A 22,892-nucleotide genomic window follows, 5' to 3' on the forward strand; every position below is an offset into this window, starting at 1 on the left:
CTAATAAGACATTTATATGAGGGCTGTGGAGGTTACGAACAGAAATAAGCTGTTGCTTACATTTCAGGAAACAATTTCAGTGTGTAAGTTTCAGTCTTCGGGATGTTGTAAACCCATTATTAACCCAGTTAATAGTGGGTCTCTGGTTTTACTAGGAACAGGAGATACACGGATATGCAAGGAAACATTCTGATGACTTGCCATGAATTTGGGTCATGTTTTGTTGACCTGCACAATTTTTTACGATGAAATGTCAGCTTTTTAGAAAACATCTGCACTCCCACGAATACACCACGAAAACGACCTTGCTCTTCTAGGATGCTGCAGCAAAGAAACTTCACTGGTGTGGGAAACTTTACTCTGGGCACTCTGCAGGGGGCTGTACCACGCTCATGCATCCTTCAGCTGCTGCTGAATAACTACAGGCACATATGAAGCAACAGGAAATGTATGTTCCCATGCACTCAGAAACCTTATTTCTGAAGACAGAAATCATGGTTATCATTTTGTAGTTCAGATGGCAGTAGTGGCAATTCACAGCTCTGGGTGAAAGGAAGGTAAAAGCTGAACACACAATTGGGAAAGCTTTATGGACAGACAGTGACATAAACAAGTTATACAGTTGGAGCAGAGGATACAAAAACTAAACTGAAAGGCTGAACTCTTTATGACTCCACTCCTAGTTTTGCTGAAAGGCACAGTTTTTGCTTTGGAGTCTTCAGGTATTATAATAAAGTTGATTTTAAAATGTTTTTCTCTAAACTCGGATTTAAAATTATATTAACTCTAATCACAAGTGAAATAAAAAAAAAACATGCAAGACTCCCACTAATAATTTCCATCCCTGCATTTATTTATTATCTCATTTGTAATGCAATCTGGAAGTCAGCTTCACATAGTGACTTCATCTCAGGCCCCCTTATTATGCGATCTGAAGTAAATCAACTTTCTATTTGTTTTTCTCTGGAGATCCTTGAGTAATTTTCCTCAAGAGTTCTGCAATTATCCTTACAAATTTTTCTGCAGGGTCAAAAGCAAGGACATGGTCATATAAATTACATCTTTGCAAAAATTTGTTTTCAACCTGTTTTTTTTTTTTTTTTTTTTTTTTTTTTTGCCCTGATTGAATTGTAGGTTGAAATTAAGTTTATAAGCAAGCTAAATCAAATAGATGAATTAATTCCTGAATAAGTGTTCCTACAGACAGGTTCATTAATTAACTTTTCCAAGTATCCCTCACTCATCTGAAGAGTTAATAAATTTTTGGATTTATGATAAATGACCTTAATATATATATGTGGTCCTGCCATGAACCATAGTACATTCATCATATTTTTGTCCCTCTTAATTCTCTGGAGTGATGTTAAATGATAATGGCTCAATAAAAATAATTCCTTGTATCTTCTCCTTCCATCCTTCTACCATACACTGCAACTTTTATATTCTCTTAATCCAGTTTTGTCTGCTATTTTCACTTTTTCCTTTTCAGTTCTAGAAAGACTACAGAGCGCGATCTCGAACACCCTCTCAAAAATGCAAATATAAACTACCCATATATTTCAGAATCACCGTGAGGTAAGCTGTAAAGATGCAAAATGTCAGCAACCTTTGTTATAGGTCATACACACACTTACCTCATGGTCAGTGAGGAGAAGCACGTGGTAAGGCATGTATCGAGGCTGACAGAGCAGAGCAGCTCAGCTACCCAGGGTCTGCTGCCAACTCCTCTTCTAGGACCAGGGTCTACAGGGAATGTTGTTCATTGCTAGCTCCCGTACTTCAAATGCTCCCCAAACTGATCTTGGGACGATATGTTTTGAGGTTTAATAATCTCATGCTCAGCATAAGCTGTTCAGCCTTTTCCCTGTTGAAGCACAGTGTGGGAAAGGTGGCTCAGGAATGTGAGCTGGGACAGAGCTGTAGTTGGGATGCATTTGTTTTGGCAATATCTCCCCAACTCTCCTATATTAAGATGTCTTTTAAAAGAAGTGCTGAGTGAGCTTGGAAAATGAACTGTTCTCTGCAGTGGTGGGATCTCTGGGGCAGGGGTTGGCAGTCCTCCAAGAACGATGCACTTTTTCTTTCTCATCTTCAGAGGTTAAATGTATGGGGGAAAATTCACCACCCGTGAGTGGAAGAAGGGAGATCCTCGCTCCCAAGAGTCAGGGTACCACAACCACCTCCCCAGCAGTATCTTTCCCCTATGAGACCAGCTGAGAGGTGCTATTTCACGTATGGTCTTTCTCAAAACGCTCTGTTTCTCAGCTCCCAGCCCTGTGCTCATCCTCTGTGTGCCTTTTAAGCTCTGTCCATGTGGTGCATGTAGCACATGTGCTCTCGTTTGCTGGTCTTTGCTCCAGGATAACGTGCACCCTGAGACACAGGAGCGGTGCAATTTCACCTCCGCTCCTACTTCCCACACCATTTCTGACAGCTGCAAAAATCAGATCTCACTGCTCTCATTTTTCTTAAGCGCTAAAGTTGCTCTGGGCGATGCAAAACACTGGCCATCTTCAAGGCCTCTTGGAGACCCCACGAGAAACGAGGGACTTCATAAACTCAGCCCAACCCTTCTGCCATATTCCCATCTCATCAGAGGAGAATTCTACAGCAGAAATCAGAGAGCCAAGAGAGGCTATCTCATTCCTCACACATACATGTGCATTTGAACATACTACATAGCATTCTTTATCACTTAATGATGAAAATTTTAAATTTCTAATTTTTATTGCTGCATACCTTTGTGTGCTGATGTCTTATTTTTTCTGTTTTTTTTTTTTTTTTTTTTTCCTTGACCAACGACAGCCGTGGACACTGTGAAAGACAGGCTCTGGCACACAGGGAAGTGGCTGGTTTTCAGCATTGGGATGGAGAACTGAGAATTTTTGCTCTGACACAGGGGCGTCCTTTGGAAAAATGAAGTTGTTAAGGACCTGACTGCTCTTTCTCCATGTATTGAACACCCGGCTGAGGGAAGATAACACACTTGTTCTCTGGAGAGGATTTAAAATAGGTGCTGAAGGTCTCTGCAAGAGAGCTGTTCCCTGAACCATGCCAGCCATGACTGGCTGGAAAACGCAGAACTGATGGAGATTTCTCGCAATCAAGAAAAGCTTTTCTGGTTGAGAAGATCTGCCCAGTTTAATTATGGGGTATTTCACTAAGAACTGCCACCGCAGCAGATGCTGCTGTACTGAGCTGCAGCCTTTATGTGGCAGTAGAGCCAAGCTCTGCTTCAAGCAGCACAGAAAGCTACAGACACTGGGTCAAACTCAAGTAGCAGTATTAATTCAGTGCTACGCTGTGGATAGCTTACAGATCACCACTTTCAGCAGTAGGTCAGCAAGACCATTCCTCTATGAGCAAGATGGCCTGGATGATGGCTCTTAAATAATGGTGGCAGAAGCTCCAGTTCCTCCTGTGAGAGAGTGTAGTGTTAGAAGGAGCAGGTCAGCCAATGTTAACCAGGGAACAGGTCTCTGGTGGCTCTAAGGTGGGCATGTAGAGCCAACATCCTCCATAAAGCTCAGTGCAGGACTGAGTTAGCAGAGTTCATTTACACAATGGTATCTTACATGGTAAGACCATGACAGTCAAGCCATTGAAGTTTCCCACTTGTTTACTCCCTGTTACAATTCCTCCTTCCTTATCTCAGCATACCATACCAAACCCATGGATATGCAGGTTCCAAAAGAAGCTGAGAAACCTTGTTTCTGAACTGCTTCAAGGAAATGAAGCTGTAGGTGCAACTGTGGCTGCATCTACAGGGCCATTACTAACTCAGTATTCTTCATACACTGGGGAGGTGCTGGCCTCTTCTCCCTGATAACCAGCGACAGGATGTGTGGGAATAGCACAAAGCTGCACCAGGAGAGGTTCAGACTGAGCATTTGGAAAAATTTATTCACCAAGAGGGTGGTCCGACACTGGAACAGGCTTCCTGGAGAGGTGGTTGATGCCCCAAGCCTGTCAGTGTTCAAGAGACATTTGGATGATGCCCTCATTAATATGCTTTAACTTTGGTTAGCCCTGAAGTAGTGAGACAGTTGGACTTGAAGATCTTTGAAGGTCCGTTCCAGCTGAACTATTCTATTTCTATTCTGTTTCTAAATCTGTGTCTGATTTTGCAGAGTCACGTAACTTGAGCCAGATCAAGCCAGAAGCCTACATGTATCCTGCAGATAGAGGCAGAAGTCAAGAACAAGTCAATTTTCCCTTGACTGTTTTTTCTCATCTGAAAAGCCACTGGCCAGAAAAGCCTTTTGGCAAAAATTAGTGATCCAACCTACATGAATGTTTGGCTTCAGTGTCAGCTTGAGCCCCCAGGTAGTGTTATAGTACAGGCGTGGGCTAAGGAACAGCAGCTGCTAAGAGGAAAACATCGCCATGTTCTGTGTTTGGCAAACCTTTTCAAACACTGTTTCTGAGTGAGTAAATAGTGATTTTTTTATTTAGTAGTAAATAAAAAATCTTTTTAAAATAACATCAGCTAAACTAGTTGCTGTATTTGTATAAAGTAAATAATATAGCTGAACCCTGCACTGATTTAATTACTGAACTTATAGCATTATCTATTTCTTTAGACATCTGGAAAATGATCAAAGAAGATGGCATCCCAGAACATAATGATTTCAGTATCACTTCCATATATAAAGAAGGAGCAAGGAATTTTTAAAACTATCTGGTTTTAAGGAATTAGACTACATTCCCAACGTAGGTTGAATTCTAAAATCAAATCATCTTAAAACACAGAATGTGCTATGAACATTTACCAAAAACATAGCTTCCATAAAGTCAGAGTCAATTTTATTTAGAATAGAAAAATCATAGAAACCAGGTTTTCAAAATTATAGTGCTAAAAATTCTGTTACAACATTAATGAAATAATAATAATAAAAAAGACTGAAATGGGAAAATAGGTAGGGATTTAAAATGTCACAGTCTGACATTTTCCATAATAAGAGAGCATAAGTTGAAGGTGATATTAGTGGCAGCAATGATTTTGAGTCTCCAAAGAGAGTTCATTAAACAATCTTTGCTGACATCTAAATTTATGTAAAAAGCAAAGGCATGGAAGGAGAGTTGGATGATTTTCAGGGATGTCAGACTTCCAATTAGGAAAACCTTAAAAAGAAGAGACAGAAAAGGACTTTGATCAGAGTTTGAGTAGAGGATTTGTTTTCAGATGTTAATTGAAAAAAATTGTGCAAAAAAAATAAAGAAGGGAAATGTTTTCCTAGAAGTGAATTACTTATTTGTTAAAGACTGCACATTCATTTTGTTTTGGGGCCTTTCCAAGAAGATGTGCCAAATATGATAACAAGCACTGAAACTGGGTAACAGCTAGGATTTAATAATCACAGTATGATCAGAGCAGAGATGCTGAAGTATTAAGCACAGCAAAACAACAGGCTAAACAAAGGCTTCAAACTGAAGCAAATCTGAGTCTGAAGAGAAGACAACCAGAAGCAAATCTGACTTACAATTCTGTAACTGGCAGCAATAGAGTCATGAGACTAAGAAAGAAATGATCTTCTGGTCTCTGAGAGGCAATGCATAGAAGGCGATAGCATAACTCAAAATAGGAGCATTGCATTCCATCTTAGCAAGGCTCTTCAGAAACTAAATGTAAAGATGATGGTTTGATAACTTCTCACAATTGAAATAGAAGTTTACATTTCCCCGTGCTGACATTTGCTATGTACAGTTTCCTTTTGAGTGAATCAATTCTTGGTAGCTGTTCAAACCAATTTGTTGGAGAGCTTGGTGGCTTGCTGAGGAGTCATGTTATATACAGCAGTCAATGCAGGAATTGAAAGGCCTGCCATAAGCCCCCAAAATACCATCAAACTTTCCAGTTTTAACACCAAGGACATTTTCAGAGCTGCAAAGGAGACCTGAATTTACAGCATAATCCTCATTCTCCTCAGATTAGACTCCTCCAGTAACAACAAGCAAGCCTTCATGCTGAATTCCATACTCCTCCTTTCAGCAACACAACTGGTATATTTATTATTTATATATATTATTACAACACTTAGTCCTATTCCTAAACCTTCTGTACTATTCAGTGATCAAACCCAGAATAACATTTTAAATTCCCTAAAGCAGGGATTGTTTGAATAAAGACAATAGCTGGATAGATGGTTAGCAGAGAAGGAAGGCTTTCCACACCCTCACAAGCACATCCAAAACAATGAGGCAGAACTGATCAGCAGGGCAAGCTACACAATCAGCACATCAGCCATGGCTGGGCTCTTCGGAAGGAGAAGGGTTTAGAGTCCCCATAGCAAAGGAGAGTTTGGAAGCATCATGTGAAAGGGGTAATGTACGAGCTTGAAGAGCAGTTCCCAAGTCTGTGTTTCTGAACACATGTAAAAACAGAGGGGTTTGCTCAAAAACATGAGGAGTAGCAGGAGAAGGGTAACAAGAATGAGTCAGAAGGAGGCAGAATTCAACACTGACGGGGACTGACAGCTCATATGTAAGATTGGCAGGTGATCTTTTGGCCCTTCCTCTCTAAGCTACTTCCCTAAGCAGAGATAATTAAATTATTCTCTCACACCTTCCCTTTAGGACAGCAGGCAGCGACCGAAAGCAAGAAGCAGCAACAGAAACTCAGAGCGCTCCCTGGGTATCAGAAGAGGCACACAGAGATGTGCGTGATGTCTCCTTGCCCATCCCCAAACTGACTCATCTCTTAGTTTACAAATAGCAAGCACAGCTCCAGCAGACTACTTCCAACACAGTCAGATACAAATGGTTTTAACAGAACTCCTCTGAAGAGTCACATCATGGAGGTTTGATGACCATGGGTTGCACACCCCTGAATTAGACAGTTCCAAGAACAGAATTTCTACCTGCTTAAAAGCACTGTGTAGACAATTTTCAGTATGATGTGGGAGAGGCTTCTAGAAGTTTATATACCAAGGAGTTATTATGCAGATCACACAACCATTATTAAAATAAAAAGAAGTGTTGGCATCTACAGTGTGAACCCCAGGTTTCAAAGAGAAGGGAGTTTTCAGATTTATCAGGATGGTCTGGATATGCATGAAGTTCTTTGCCAACATTTATCATTCAGTTTTGCTTTAAATCAGACCGGTGAGCTTTTTGACTAATGGAATGAATGAGTGATATGGCACAAAAAGGTTAATAAGGAGTTCTCTGTAACTTTCCTCTTTTGTCAGCACAATGAGTCTGACCATGTCCAACAAGTTGTGTCTTTCCTCTCAAAGACAATCCAGAGCTTCCAGAGATGGAAGCCCAACAGAGATGTCCTGCCCAACAACCAGTCTCTGGCTTTTAATTCACAGCTCGCGAGCGTCCCTCTGCCACCATGACTGATGGGTGCTGTTGGTCATCACTCCCTTATTCCACAGCTGGAAGAGAGGCAGTGGCAGAAAAAACAGCCTCTGGCCTCTGGCTGTCACCTGAGGATGGCCACTTAGACTGCAGCAGCCCCTGCTGTGACTGAAATAACAGCTGAGCCCACCTGCCCCTCACCCCGTTAAGGTGGGTAACACGGGCACTTTATGCTTTAAAGGGTAAGATTCAGAGCTCAGTTATGTAGCAATCACTTCCTTTGCTTTGTGATCTGTCTGGAGATCATCCAGCCCAACTCCCTGCTCAAAGCAAGGTCACCTAGAGCAGGTTGCTTCGTGCTGTGTCAGGTTTTGAATACCTCCAAGGATGGAGATGTCACAACCTGTCTGGGCAACCTTTCCTAGCGTGTAATCACTTTTACTTTTTTTTTTCTTATGTTTAAATGGATTTTCTCTTATTTCTCTTTGTGACAATTGCCTCTTGTCCTGCCACTGGGTACCACTATGAAGAGTCTGACTCCATGTTCTTTACTGCCCCTATCAGATATTTATACACATCCCACTGATCCTTCTGTTCCCCAGGCTGAACAATCTCAGTTCTCGCAGCCTCTCTTCATGTGTTAGAGACTCCTTAATCATCTTTGCAGCCCTTTGTTGGACTCCGTATTGCACTAGTACTGGGGAACCCAGCACCTCACATGTGCCTCACCAGTGCGGAGCAGAGAAGGATCACCTCCCTCAGCCTGCTGCCAGCAGTCCTCCTAGTGAAACCTCAGAGGTCGTTGGCCTTCTTTGTCATGACAGCACATTGCTGACATGTTTACTTTGTTGGCCACCAGGACCTCTGCCAAACTGCTTTCCAGCTGGTCAGCTCCCAGCCTGTCTGTGTGAATGGTGTTATTTCTTCCCAGGTGCAGGACTTTGCATTTCCCTTTTTCACACTTCAGAAGATTCCTGTTTTCCCATTCCTCAAGCTTACTGAGGTCCCTCTGAATGGCAGTGCCACCATCTGGTGTGTCAGTCACTCCTCCCAGATTGATATCATCTGCAAATGTGTGAAGAGTGCACTCTTATCTCACCATCAGGGTCATTAATTAAGCTATTAAGCAGTGGAGCCAGTATTTATCCAGAGAACACCGCTAGTGACTGGTGTCCAGCTAGACACTGTGCTGCTGATCACAACCCTTTGAGCTCAGCAGTTTAGGCAGTTTTAGGTCCACCTCACTGTCTTCTTATCCTGTCTGTACTTCACCAGTTTGGCAGTGAGGATGCTGTGGGGAACACTGTCAGAAGCCATACTAAAATGAAGGCAGAGAACATTCACTGCTCTTCCCTCAACCTTCAAGGTTGTAGAAATCTATTAGGTTGGTCATCATGGCTTGACCAACCTAACAAGGGAACTTCGTAAGTTCATGCTTACTACTCGTAATCACCTCCTTGTTTTTCATATCTCCCAAAACAGTTTCCAGGATACTTTCTCAGATATCAAGGTGAGGCTAGCTAGTCTGTAGTTTCCCAGATTCTCCTTCTTGCCATTCCCAAAGGCAGGAGTGACACTTATTTTCAAAGAATCAAGAGTAGCTTCACAATAACATCAGCCTCAGCACTTGTGGGTGCATCCCATCATGTCCTATGGCCCTGTACAAGTCCAGTTTGTGTAAGCATTCCCTGTCCTAATCCCCTTTCACAGAGGATAGGTTTTCATTCCTCAAAACTTTCCCACTGGTCTCTGGGGCTTTAGATTCCTCTAGGCAAGTCTTACCAGTAAAGACCAAGGCAAAAAAGACATAAAGTATCAGGGCCTTCCATGTCCTTTGTCACCCAGTCCTCTACCTCATTCAGCAGTGGGCATACGTGCTCCCCACTCTTCCTTTTGCTACTTGAAGGCCCATGGAAACCCTTCTTGTTACCTTCACATCTTTTGCCAGATGCAATTCCAGATGTGCTTTGGCTTTGCAACTCCACCCCTATACACTGGGACAGTGTCTCTGCATTTGTACAATGATTTTTTCCCATGCGTAGGTATTATAAAAGTTTACAACAGAATTCTTTTAAACAAGGCAAAGCAAAGAACCAGCCGTTTCTATTTTTCACTCCAATTCTCTGGTCTTCGGTTCTACTTACCCGATCTGTAGCGCTCATCCCGTGACCCTGAGGACCTGCGACGGTGATATCGAGAGGAAGAGGACGGAGTAACAGGAGTTCGACGTTCTTGTGGTAATGCCTGGTCCACCCCTGCATTAATAAAAAAATTAAAAAATGTATCATCCTCATGGAATTCCAGAACCTTAACAGTGAGGAGGAGCTCAGACTACACTAGAAGTAAAAAATGACTATTCAGTGGCTAAACCAGGTCATGTCAATTGATTAAACAGTACTTGCCACTGCTCAGCCCTTCTGGTGTGCTTATATCCCTGGTTCTCTAATAAGATAAGCTTTATCCAAGATCATACACTACATAAGAAGAGCACACAGCCTGTAAGTTTAGGGAGGATTTTCTTCCAAGCAGGTGACCTTTCAAGAAGTAGTATTCAGGAAATATTTTAATATGCTAATAAAGGCAGACAATATTGCAATGGATCTCGAAGCTTTCCTGCAAAATGGTTAAAAACATTTCCTAAGATTTAGCCAGTGTGTATAATAAATATTTCTCTAAAACCTCATCCACTTAGACAGTATCAGTTGGTGACAACACAATATTAACCTATGCAAATTACATCCTTGGTGGAAAGAGTACTATTCAATATCTATGGGCATTTTCAGCTACCAAGGGCCAGAAAGTAAGCAATGACTGTTCTAAAAACGAGCTGAAATAGTAATCTCTTCTGGCAAAGCAATTAAAATAACTCAGCCTCATTATATATACCTACAGCATCTCTGCATGTCAGGTCTAAACAGCCAGTATGTAAGATTCAAACTTTGTATTCATTCCTTTTCCTTATTTTTTTTTAATAGATATTTTCTTGAAGGCTTCTTCGAAGATAGTAGTGCTATAACTGCAGCAACATATATAAACACTTCCAGAAACTAATTTTCCTTCACAACTTCCCGAAAAAAGTGAAGTTAGTTACTTAAGCAGGACAATTCAAACAAACAATAGGAAAAGAAAGCAAACATAAATCTGTAATAGTGGCATAATATGCCACCCTGTTCTCTCACAGAAGAACCTGGGTAAACAAACACAGTAAGCAGTGCTTACAGCGTAGGTCTAATGAAGCAGAGCACTAGGCACTATGATTCACAAAGAAAAAATAATAATAAAAACAAAAACAAGAGACCATAAAGAAATTAAATTAATTCTTTTGCCTTTTATTTTCTGCCTATAAAAAGAAGTTACACACCACGTATTAACTGTAGGGACAGAATTAAAAATGGCTCCTGTACTTAGGGTTGATGGTAGGAAATATCTGTTAAAACTACTTAATTAAATTATTAATAATTAAGTTCAAATGAATGATTAAAAAATTGAAATTGGATTCAACAAAACAATGCTTGGGAAATATGTTCATATTTTTCTACTAAAACCCAATGTAAAAACTTTACTATTTCTCAATTGTTCAATGCATGATTGTTGGGGTTGGATATGAGTTGGAAACAAAAATTTTTAGGTAGAATATAGACCAACAAAAATGTTACGTTGTTATGTTGACTTCAATGAATCTTAATTGTTTCAATGGACTATTTTAAAAGCATTTTTTTAAAGTTGGCTTCGTACACTTATTTCTTTGTGGTGCAGAAACAGAACTGAGAATACAGCTTCTCTCAAATCTTTAGGATATCAGAAGTGTTAAGTCTGCCTTGATTCTGTGGAGAAATACCTGGTTAGCTAGAAAATGTACTTGGAGTAAAATCTCATAGGTGCACAGAAGACAGAGTGAATCCATAAATTTTCTTTTACTCAGACTGCAATTAATAATTCACACTCTTAATTCAAAGAAAATGTCTTCATTGAACTGCTCTGTCTCCATACTACAGTACTGTGTAATTTCACTACAGTAATCTGCAATTTCACTTTAAGTGCAATTTCACTTCAAGTCTTTATATTCTTGAAAGTGTGTGAACGTAACTTCTCAACACTGAAATAGAAGAAATCTAGAAATCTTTTTTTTTTTTTTTTTTCTCCTGAATTTTCTCCTTATTTGTACACTTGCTGTTTTTCTTTCTTTACTGGGTCACCCTGAAACCACCAATATAACACTAAAAACAAACATTAAAATTACCAGTTAAACTAATCTTGATTGAAAATGTTCACAAAATTATTCTTCAGTCTGTACAAGATTGTACCCACAACTCCATCCTTATCCATATTGCCAGTCTTATCGTACAGCAATAAGATACTTTCTGAAAATCACATATACTTAGAAAAATCCTGAAAAAAAAAACATAGCCAAAAATATGCACCTACATTTGTTACAGGGTTTCGGTGAAGAAAGCAGTGCCACAACTTCATGTGGCAAACTGCTTGTGTAGGGCAATGGCATGAGGACAAGAGCATACAAAAATCAGTTTGGCGTTGCTATTAAGTACAGCATGCCTATAGAGAAAAAGGGGATTCAATGCATCCTTCCAACAAGAAAACTGCAGGCCTTAGAAATGCTGAGGGGATTTAAATTGTGAGGAAAAGCATTGGGGATATGCACAACTGTAGCAGGCAGAGCTTTCAGGTAGACCTGAGAACCGTTGAGCAAAATACATTGAGGCCTTTGTCCTCCTTCTGCTGCCACTTGGCTACAGGACCCCTCAGCTGCCTCAGGCAGTGCACAAAGCCCTTTCCAAAGCCCTTTTGCACCTCCCAGGGAAGGCAGGGCATGCAGGGTAGGTGCAGGCTCTGGGTCTGGCACTGCAGCAGGCAGCAGGAAGCCGGCTGGGTACCACCATAGGCCAAGCTGCTCGGGGGTAGGCTGCCCTTCCCTCCTCCAGCTCCTCACAGAGACTTGTCCTTGCTACAGGCACAGAAATCTCCCATCTAATCTTAAAATGCAGATACTTTACATTAGTTTACCTCCCTCCTACTTTGTATGCATGTAGTATATTTTTTAAGTGAGTGTCTTCTGATACAATCAGTGACAGGGAGTCAGTTTCCTTGACAGGAAAGAGACAGCCCCAACATCACACAGAATCAAACAGAATTGTCTAGGCTGTAAGAGACCTCAAGATCATCGAGTCCAACCTCTGACCTAACACTAACAAGTCCTCCACTAAACCATATAACTAAGTTCAACATCTAAATGTCTTTTAAAGACCTCCAGGGATGGTGACTCCACCACTTATCCTATGCTGGTATTCATTTAAGGCCACAGCGAACTTCATGAGAGTAACAAATACCTTCTGCTTTTGTGAGGTCTGCGGATCATTTGGTGACTTTACTTCCCACTTTCCCATAAACACAAAACCAGCAAATAAACCTCGAGCCAAACACAGAGCCAGACATGTACGTGGTTCTCCGATTTACCCAAGTTAACCCTGCAGTGACAGGTAGAAGCTCTGCATCAGCCACCTGCGGGGAGAAACCTCTCTTTGTGCTGAATTCCCTGACGTGAGAAAACACAGAGCATTTGGAGAGACAGTAAGAAACCTGGTGATGGCTCCTTACTGAAAGGGCTGGAGCAGGACCTTGGGGACCCGCACCTTCTCTGTCCTGTACCAGCACTGCCGATGGTGCAAGACAAGGTACGCAACAGCCAGAACCTCCACACTGCCATTTCTGAGTGATAGGTAGGAGTGAAAGCCACACAGACTAATGAATACCATGAAGTCAGTGAAGTGCTGCCAGAAATAGTGAAGCAGGGTTAACAGCAGACCTGCTCACCTCCATGAAGGCTCTGGCAGTACAGTGCAGTAACAAGCATCCTCTTTTCACTTGGAATTCTGAACATAACTAAAACCCCTAAAGTGATGGCTTTCACAGCCAGCACACAGGTTCGGTGAGTTAAGCGCTAATGCTTGTTGAAGTACAGCTTCAACAAAATGTGTTTGGGGATCAGTGGAAGTGGTGGCGTAATGGGCTTTGAGAATTCACACTTGGATCGATTCCTAAATTCAAGGAGGCAGCAGAGCAATGAATGACTTTCATTAAAGAAAGGACGGTGTCACTCCAGTGCCCTGTAGACAGACACAATCCCAGTCACTGTCAAACTAGCATCATTCTTAATAATGCCATAGTTCTCTGCAGTCTTGTGGATAGCAGGACTTTGAAAAGTAAGTATAATTAGCACCACTGAAAGAATCATTACTAGTTACGAAGAATTTCAGCAAAATATATAGTAAAAACACATGCCTGGAACACAGTTATTTTACATACAAGGATGAGAAGTCAGTGCTTTGTGCTCATCACACTACATATAAGCATTAGAAGGTGCACTGGAGCTAACAGCCATGCTCTTAATGTAACTATTAGTTCATTTATCTAATGCTGCTAATGTGGGATTCAGCTTGCAGATTAAGACACCTATATTTAGGTGTCTACAAGAAGGTGCTTAAGCTAAGCTCCCATTTTGAAAAAGAGACCTAGACCAGGATATAGGACTCTAAACAGAGGTGTCCAATGTCTTTTTAGATGTAGAGTATGATACCTGCCTTGATCAGGATGGCTTGTGTCCCCTTTGAGTTGTTTTCTATGTGCTCACTGTATAGATGTCTCTTCTACTTTAGGAAATCTTGAGCAGTATGAGACACTTATGTTCAGGCAACTCAGCAAGCCCAGGGGAGCCTGAAAAGCTGTGCAGGGGGTCAGTGGAAGTATCTATCTGCTTTCGAATAAGCTGCACAGCTCCCTGGGTTTCATCAACTGAATTAACTGTGTCTCTTCACTTAAGAGTGGGAGTTTAAACACCAGGTTCATAGGCAGACAGCTTAATGCAGATATATCAATCTGTAAATCCTAATATGCAAGCTGTATCCCATCTTTGCTGCATTTAGCTAAAAATGCAAGAGCCCCAGTAAAGCTATTTAGTATTTACTATTGCAAGCTGGATAATTTTAGTTGTATGCACAGAACTGTCAGCTGGAAACAGGCTTCATTCATCTCCTTCCTTCATTTTTTTTGCCTTCACCTTTATGTTCCTCTCTCCCAGCCTTTACTGCTTTTGTAGTTGAATTGTGTTGCTGTGTTTCAGCAACGTGGCAATAACTGCATTGCCCTCTCCAACAGAGGACAATTGTTTCCTCAGTGACAGCTGCCAAGTTGCTTTGATGCATCTCTTATTCCTATGACTGTGTCAAAAATTTGAATCTAAAAATGCTGAAATGTCTAATTGACAACAAAGAGAAGGCATTCTTAGACACAGGCTACTTTCACTGTTTTAAAACTAAATTACAGTGTATGACCTCAGGAGAAAAAGCTGTAGAGTAAACCCAGCAACTCCAGGGCTGGTGGGAAGGAAGGCAAACAGAATTTGCAGTGCAGTTTTAAGAACAGTATTTACATTCAGTTCAAACTTCCCTGAGCTTCTATGCAATGGCTGCTGGCTCTGCTTTAAAAGCAAAGCCCAGGGATGAACACACCATGTATTTTGTAAATAGGTTAAATGTCACACCACGGAACTTGTTACTTAGTGTGGCGCTTCACTCTTCCCACCAGATATAAGTAATAAATTCACTGGATCCAACCGGTCCAAAGGAGATTTAAAAGGTGATGCTCCTAACCAGACAACTAGGGAGGGGGAGCCACTTTTTACTACATAAACCTGGAGAAGATGGAATTTCTGATTAGATGTGTTTCATTAAAAATCTTTCCTTCACAGGTGATCTTTGACACTTATTCTTGCACTTGGTTCTAATTTCAAACAATGGACGTACTTCAAATTTATCTTCTTCTTTCCTTATTACAATCTTGAGCCTGACTTCCAGCATTTCCTCCTAAGTGTTAAGCCTTCGGTTCAAACTTAGCAGGGCTAAGAGAATCATAGAATCATACATAGAATGGGTTGGGTTGGAAGGGACCTTAAACCCACCTAGTTCCAAGCCCCCTTCCATGGGCACGGACACCTCCCACCAGCCCAGGCTGTCCCCAGCCCCATCCAGCCTGGCCTCAAACAGGGATGGGGCAGCCACAGCTTCACTGTGCAACCTCTTCCAGTGCCTCACCACCTTCACAGTAAAGAATTTCTTCCTTATATCTAACCTAAAGCTACCCCTTTCAGTTTAAAGCCGTTACTCCTTGTCCTATCACTACATTCCTGATAAAGAGCTCCTCCCCACCTTTCCTGCCGGCCCCCTTCAGGTACTGGCAGGCTGCTGTAAGGTCTCTGTGGAGCCTTCACTTCTCCCAGCTGAACAACCCCAATTCCCTCTGTCTTTGTGGCAGAGGTGCTTCAGACCTCTTGATCATCTTCTCAGCCTCCTCTGGACTTGCTCTAAACATGTTTTCAATGTTTCTAATGTTTTCCTTTTTTTCCTCAATCTCTTAGAGATGGTGAACATCACGTTACTGCTCCAATTCACACATGATCATTTTTGTCTAGGTAGTCCCAAAGCTTCAGTGTTAGATTTGAAGATATTTTTAGGAGAATATAAAGCAAGAGACTACCTATCCACATGGCAAACACATACACCAATGTGCCGGTCAACTTACACCGCCAGCAGTTTAGCATCCTTCTTTCAGCTTGCAACAACAGGACTTGCAGCAGACCTGCCCATTCAGACAGTGCCGTGAATTCCAGCAGTTTTGCATTTTGACAGCTGCACCAAGCTCTTCACATGTTTCCACTTGCTCCTTCTCTTCCAGCATACACAAGCTTTGTTTCAAGGACTGCAGTGGTGCATTTCTTTTCTACCTACCATTGCTCGCCCCTGACTGAACCATCTTCTCTTACCCATTTGTCAGATTTTCAGACAATCATCTTGATATCTGGTCCTTATGTTTCACAGATGCTCCCCATGCACACCAACAGATATTTCATTGAAATTCTTCAAATTATTGTAGAAAGATTCTGACTCTGATCAGTACTAAAAATATCCTCCCTCCAAAAGTCCATCATGCTGAGTGCTGAAACCATCACCAACATCCACAGCTGATACACTGGCTGATTTCATCATCTACTCATTCCTTCCCTGACACCCATTCTTTGTCTCATTAACAGACAAATTCCTTCCTTTGAAGGAAGATACCTTTTTCTCTGTGTTTGAGCAGGCTTTGATGTTATGAGGTCTTACTGCAGGATAGGAAACAGAGGTGCCATCATAAAACAAAGGCTGCTTAAAATAATAAATGGTCTCTGAGTTAGTATGGCAAAAGCAAAGCAGTAACACAACTTCCACAGATGGTAACCAAGAAGTAATTCCCAGATGCTCTTAGAACACCCTTTTTTAACCAAACCGCAAGGCATTGACCCATTCAAACCAAAACACTTTCTAAAGCAAGACTTACTAACCTCTTATCTATATGCCATGGCTTCCCATCCGTAAAACATCTTCATATTGTTTTCAAAAACGTGGCCATGAGTTGTACAATGCTCATGCCTTGCAACGGGATCCATGTTCTTAGCCTGCATCTACACTTTGAAATGTTCCGTCATGGTTATCCTTTGCTAGGATCTTTGTGAATTAGGAAGGCAGATGTGACAGGAATATTTCTTATTGTTAATAAAGTGAATACATGAGGGATTTTTTTTTTCAATTCTAGAATCAAGCTTTGTTTAAACATTTCCTTGCAATCTTTGCAATCCAAATAATGTTGCAATCCAAATAATGTCTGGGGAAGAGAAAATGAAATTGTAATCGCCCAGTTTACTTTCAGTGCCCGAAGGGCTAGCAGCAGGAATAGTTGAAAGCAAATGGATGCACACATATGCGTGGAAAAGTATGCAAATGTATGCACACATTACAGATATACATAAATTTGTCATGTTAATAACAGAGGATACAGAAATTGGTTCCTGTAATTCTGTAGAAAATTGTTTCATAAGGTAAAGGCATCTTCTGTGGGAAGGTGTTATCTGCTCCGCACTGCATGGCTTGAAATTTCCTCCCTGCACCAGTGCTGTTGGGGCTCCAGCAGCAGGAGCCCCAGTGTTGTGTCTCTAGGCCTGCAAAAGGAGCAGCAGGTGCCTTTTAAGCGCTGCATCTCACAGGTTTATTAGCCATAATAAATAGAGCACTGGTGACTGGTCTACACGGTTACGCTACAAATAGAGCTACGTTGGTGGTACCAACGATGGGGAATTACGGAAAGTAATCCAGTGTAGACACAGCACTTGATTAAGAGAGAATGAACCACCCATGTCTAAGCTGTTAGAAGCAAAGCTTAATTGATAACAACATCGTCTATCTGTTCTGTGAATGAATAATCAAATTCCCTGGCAAAAGACTGCAAGCAAATTGGGCAAAAACACAGCTTATAGGGGATGCAGGTAATTTAGTTATTTTTCTTCTAGTGAGGGTTTCTCCTAATAGCACGCATGCAGCTGTCTACATGTTATCGTACCCAGAACTGACTGATCTAATCAAGACAATCTAAGAAAAGCCTTCTGAAATGAATGCCTGTTTAAGTGGTTATTCTTTCAGCTCTCGGCTGTCAGGGCTCCTCTGCAGAGGCAGCAAGAGAAAGGTCACAGCACAAGAGAGATCAGGAAGCATGTGCAGATATAAAGGTCCAGATTCACTATTATTTTTAGATGTCTGACAGACGGACACGCTAAGAAAAGAAAAATTACTCTGCGCACAGAACCTCTCCAGCTACAAACTGACATCCTGGAGAAAGAGCTTTGAGGAAACAAAGCTGTAATTCGGGCTCCTTAAGTTAAAGCAGGTGGGAATTTAATGGAAAAGCAAAAGGGGGCTCCCCCTATCCCTCCTCCCATTAACACTGCCAAATGCAGCATATCCGTTCCGGATTTCTGAATGTTCGACAGCCTGGCTGGAACGGTACAAATGTCCTTTGCATATGTGCAGCCTGTGCAGCATCTGGATGTGTCAGACCTATTGTGCATGCACCGCGGAGCCAACTTGCAGATGTGCAGTGGACCCAGCAAGTCCCCCATGTGTCAGGCTCCCTGCGCATTTGCTGGGTAGCATATGTGACAACACACTCCCTGGGATTTTCTTGTCCAAAATAGAAACCCTAAGAGTGCACTCCCACATCACCTGATGGAGTATCAACCACATGGCTGCACATTTTCCCCTTTTGGATTAGGATTATACCGATTCCTGAAAAGCAAGTGCTCTCCACTTCTAGCGTGATAGCATCCCAATAAGCACAACCAAAAGAACTCTGTTACACAGTTGTATGTACGTGTTTTTATGTAGGTATGTAGCCAATGCTTCTACTGCCTCCATTTAGCACTTAAATGGCTTTATATAATTAATTCGGTTAAAACCGAAATTCCAATTTAAATTTAATCATTTCCATTTTATGGAAAACTCAGGTGGAGGAAGATAACAGTGTCAGACAGAGGGAACATGACTTAGCGCAGCCCCGTGTAAGAGGAGAAACATGAGCAATGCAATCAGGTTGTGATGTAGATTTCCTCTAGAGTATAATAGCAAATTTGTTTGAAAATGAGAAGGGTATGGGTGTCTCAAAGGGATAAATTTCACAGGTTTGCCTTACCCTGACAGAACAGCAAATCCCACGGTCCTTCTAGCCAGCTTACACTGTGTCTGGGCTGCCTTGTGGGAGCATGGACAAGCACACAGCGAAGAGCCCATGTGTCCGCATGGCTGGCAAGAGAAAACCTGTTGTCTTGGGGGCCTGTGAACCCTCTGCAGCCTTCCTACAAACCCAGGGAGCAGGAACAGACCGTCTGCGTGCCACCAGCCACAGGACATCCCCAGAAGGCAAGATATGGCCTGGGTCATGCCTCGCCTGTCTACGCTGCGGATGTGTAACCCCAAGGAAGTTCCTCCACTGGTCTGCTCTACCAGCCTGATGCCTGCTCCTACTTGGTCTGCTTCTGAAGGTCCTGGATGCAAGCTGAGTTTCAGCAATGGTCTCTACTTGAAAACAGCACGGATTTAGGGGCGCTTAGACTTTTACAGCTTCCTCCTGATCCTGATGGGCTTGGACCCCTCCAGAGCTCTGTAAAAAGGCAGTGCCAGAAAGGGAATTAGAAACACGTGCCTGCCTGTGTTTCAGCAGCTTACTGTATGAAACCTCTTCCAAAGGATCCATGGCATGGATGCTATACATTAACATGTTCATGTTACTACAATTGGTGATTCCTTCTCCCTGCCACACTGCTCTCAGGCAGACCTCAGTCGGTTACAGCCTTCCAGACACGGCCGTCCTGCCTTGTCACGGGCAGCTCCTCGTCTACCTTATTGATGCAGGTGTCTACCAGAGGCTTCCAGTTGAGGCACACTTACAGACAGGTACAGACTGGAAAAGACGCATTCATGGTGCTCACCAAAACGAAAATAAAAGAGAGGCCGGTTTCCTGCCGTGCTGGCTGCTCTCTCTCTAGCGGCCGCTTCCCGGATGTCACAGACACCAATGTTGGCAGTGCGGAGCATTCTTCTGGCAGCTCCTTCACTGTGTTGCAGTCTACACCGTACTGCGGCAGCTCCATTCGCTGCTGTAACAAGTTGAAAAAAACTAATTAATTCACGTTTAGTTTTTTTACATTTGTTACAGCAACGAATGGAGCTGCTGCCCCCATGCAGTACAGCACACACGCACACGCACGCACAGACACTACAGGACACTCACGGAGCCAATGGGGTCAATGTTCCACTCTGCCAACGTTGGCGTTAGTAATGTTAGCAAAGGTGCAGTGAGAGGACTGGCTGTCCAAACAGAGGGGAACTGCCTTTGGATTTCCTTTAGTTTCTTGAGTGCAGTCACAGAATGCAAATCCCAGCCCTTCCCCGATGCCTTCAATCCCAGCAGAAGAGCTGTGCCCATTTCCATACTGTTTGAAAATCTCTCTAAAACTTCTCTTCCTCTTTAATAGCAAGATCTAAGACCAAAGCTTCTAAGTTCTTGCAGTTCCCCAGTAAAAATAGATTACAACAAAGAATCAAATGACTAATTTGGTCATCTGCGTGATTGCTCAGATATTAACAGAGGCTTATAAAAGGCAGCATCTGTGTGGCTATCCTAATTCTTCTTGGAAAGGATTCATCTCCCCCTTCCTGGTGAGCAGGGACCTCAAGCCATTCAGGTGAGGAAGGTCTTAGAAGGAAAATACCAAATTGCACTGTTTCAGGTTTTGTCCAAGAGGTAACACAACAAAACAAACAAAAACTACAAAGACAGCAAAGACCAAGCACAAATAATATCCGTTTCTGGAAGAAAATACTTAAATACAGTTGAAGCTAATGTCTTTGGCCATCAGCTAAATGATTGAGCTTGATGGATGTGCAAGAAAACAGCAGACAATATTTCAAAATTCCTTCCCTCTCCATCCTATCATAATCTTCCTTCACTCATCGATGTCTCATATTCCCAGTGCAGGATTTCCTGGGAACTGGTAAACACTCACCTTATTTCTTCCCATCTTTAAAATAGCACTAGATCAGCTACATCCTTAGTCATGACCTCTTCAAATTATTGAATGGATCCCACTATTGGACTGATTTATGTAGCGCTCTCTGCTTGCCTTTACACTGGAAAGCTTTAGCATCGTACCAGAGACCTTGAAAAATAAACCTTGGAGGGTTGTCCTCCTTCTCTCTTTCATCATTACATGCATGATGAATCCTCAGCAGTTTAAGACAAGGCTACAGTTTGACCAAAAGACTATGAGCTCTCTGGACAAAGCTGTATTTTCTTCCATGAAGGAAAAAAGGTAAAACTAACTGTATAAACAAACAGTGGTACCAACCACACCACTGCATGGAGGATTACAAGGAGGTAACACTCTCCTAATAACACAGTTTATCTAAGTGTGTATCATGAGAACATACTGTGAAGACTACCGTATGTCTGAGAGTTTGGTCAGACTAATGAGTAACCAGAAATCTAATAATTACATCTCTGGGATTGTAGCTTTGTTGATTGGATTTGTTTCTTTCTGTTATGGCTCACAATGGTTATGAAACTTCACAGTCACCCTCAAATCAGGCATTGCTACTTCAGAAAAAAAAAAAAAAAAAGATGTGTCTGTAATACCCATCTCTTTTGTGGAATTTCCATCAGTGGAGAAGACCAAGTGAAATCCAAAGGCACCAAAATACCATTCTGCTATGGAGCTAGCTAATATATATGTACCTGAAGAAGAGAACACAAGGCAGTACCTCTACACACAGATAGTTTAAATAGAAAACTATCAACACCATAAAGGATGAATTTTGTAAAAGAAAAAGTGAACTAGTTCCCAGGCTTACAATAAAAACACGGCTCAAACACTGCCAAGTGCAAGTGGAGCCTCCATAAGGACAGTGAGTCTGCACAAGAGTGTGTGGCACACACCAGTGGGACCAACACAAAACAGAGGCCTACAGTTACACATAAAACCAAATACTCAGCTTCATGACTCTGTGCCTCTAAAGCATGAACTCTAAAGAGTTCTTTTCTTGTTTCTGATATAAACATATTGGAAATAATTTCAATGAAGCAATAAATTATTTGACATTCAATTTAGTCTGAAGATTTTCTTACACTTTTTGGGCAAGCGCATGCAACCCATCCCTGAATACAGAGACCAACTGTCTATGAAGGATCCGTTGCTTATTCACAATAGGACAAGCTGAAGTGCAGAGATGTTGTTGGTCTCTCTAGTGTCTTCAAAACAGAGATCTGGGTAGGAAACCCAGAAATGGAGGAAGGCACAAAGCTAAAAGGTCCTCTTCTTCCACTCTTACGTATACATCTCTTTAGAAAGCTTTACATGGCCTAGGTCTTAATGAGGTAGGACACCACATTTTCTTCTGTAGTTTTGCATTACTTCTAATAAATAATGCCTCTCTAATGAGCCTGGCCTGATGTTATTTTCCAGACATGACTGCCAAACCCACAGCAACGTATGTAAAAAATGTACACACACATCAAAGCAGACATATATGTATGTAAATATACATTAAATGGATGGAATAAGCTTTTTCTGCATAACAATGGCTTTGTTTCCGTCACATAAATTTCTTCAGAGATGCAGATTTTTAGTGTGGCAACTATCAGTATGCTTGACATCTTCATATATCGCAAGCACAGATAAACATACCAGGAGGTTGTGGCAGGTAGGCCCCAATTAATTTTGATCTCTTCTTTTCATATCCCTTCTGTGTGATGTCACCTGCCAAGAAAAGAACAGGAAAATCAATAAGACGTGGATAAAGTCAGAGTCTAGTTTCTTCATGGCTGCACCAACAGCTTAGCCACCACTGCACTGTTCGTCTGTCTTGACAATTATAACACACAAATGAAAGCACGGTATGATCGTTCTGCCCAGAAAAAAACTCATTTATGCCAGAACCCTTCTGACAAGTAAATACTCAGCCTTGATTTATTCCAGCACTGGAGTCCAGCAGCAGAGTTTTAAAACCATTTTGACATGCTGTCACACAAGCTTTGAAAAGCTACAATGACCTTCATTAGGTTAATAAACAATGGATTATATGGAGTGCGTGGGCCCATGGTGGCTGGCAAAACACATTGCTGATTAGCATTTTCTGTCATTAATGGGATTTTCC

The 22,892-nt window shown here is 41.8% G+C and overlaps 1 protein-coding gene across 7 annotated transcripts in view; it reads right to left on the reverse strand.

The window, feature by feature from the left end:
* Window positions 1-22,892, reverse strand: part of DIP2C (disco interacting protein 2 homolog C) — a 311,029-nt gene that overhangs the window by 123,792 nt on the left and 164,345 nt on the right. For 4 of the 7 annotated variants that reach the window (XM_084511374.1, XM_084511375.1, XM_084511373.1 and 1 more), the window contains exons 2-4: window positions 22,424-22,495; window positions 19,670-19,837; window positions 9,450-9,560 (exon numbers count right to left, since the gene is read on the reverse strand). In XM_084511374.1, the coding sequence (XP_084367500.1) occupies window positions 9,450-9,560; window positions 19,670-19,837; window positions 22,424-22,495 (351 nt within the window). The remainder of the gene's footprint in view (window positions 1-9,449; window positions 9,561-19,669; window positions 19,838-22,423; window positions 22,496-22,892) is intronic. The other 3 variants (XM_084511377.1, XM_084511376.1, XM_084511379.1) reach the window with 1 other exon arrangement.

The sequence above is a fragment of the Aythya ferina genome (genome assembly GCF_964211825.1).
Source record: "Aythya ferina genome assembly, chromosome: 2".
Classification (NCBI taxonomy): domain Eukaryota; kingdom Metazoa; phylum Chordata; class Aves; order Anseriformes; family Anatidae; genus Aythya; species Aythya ferina.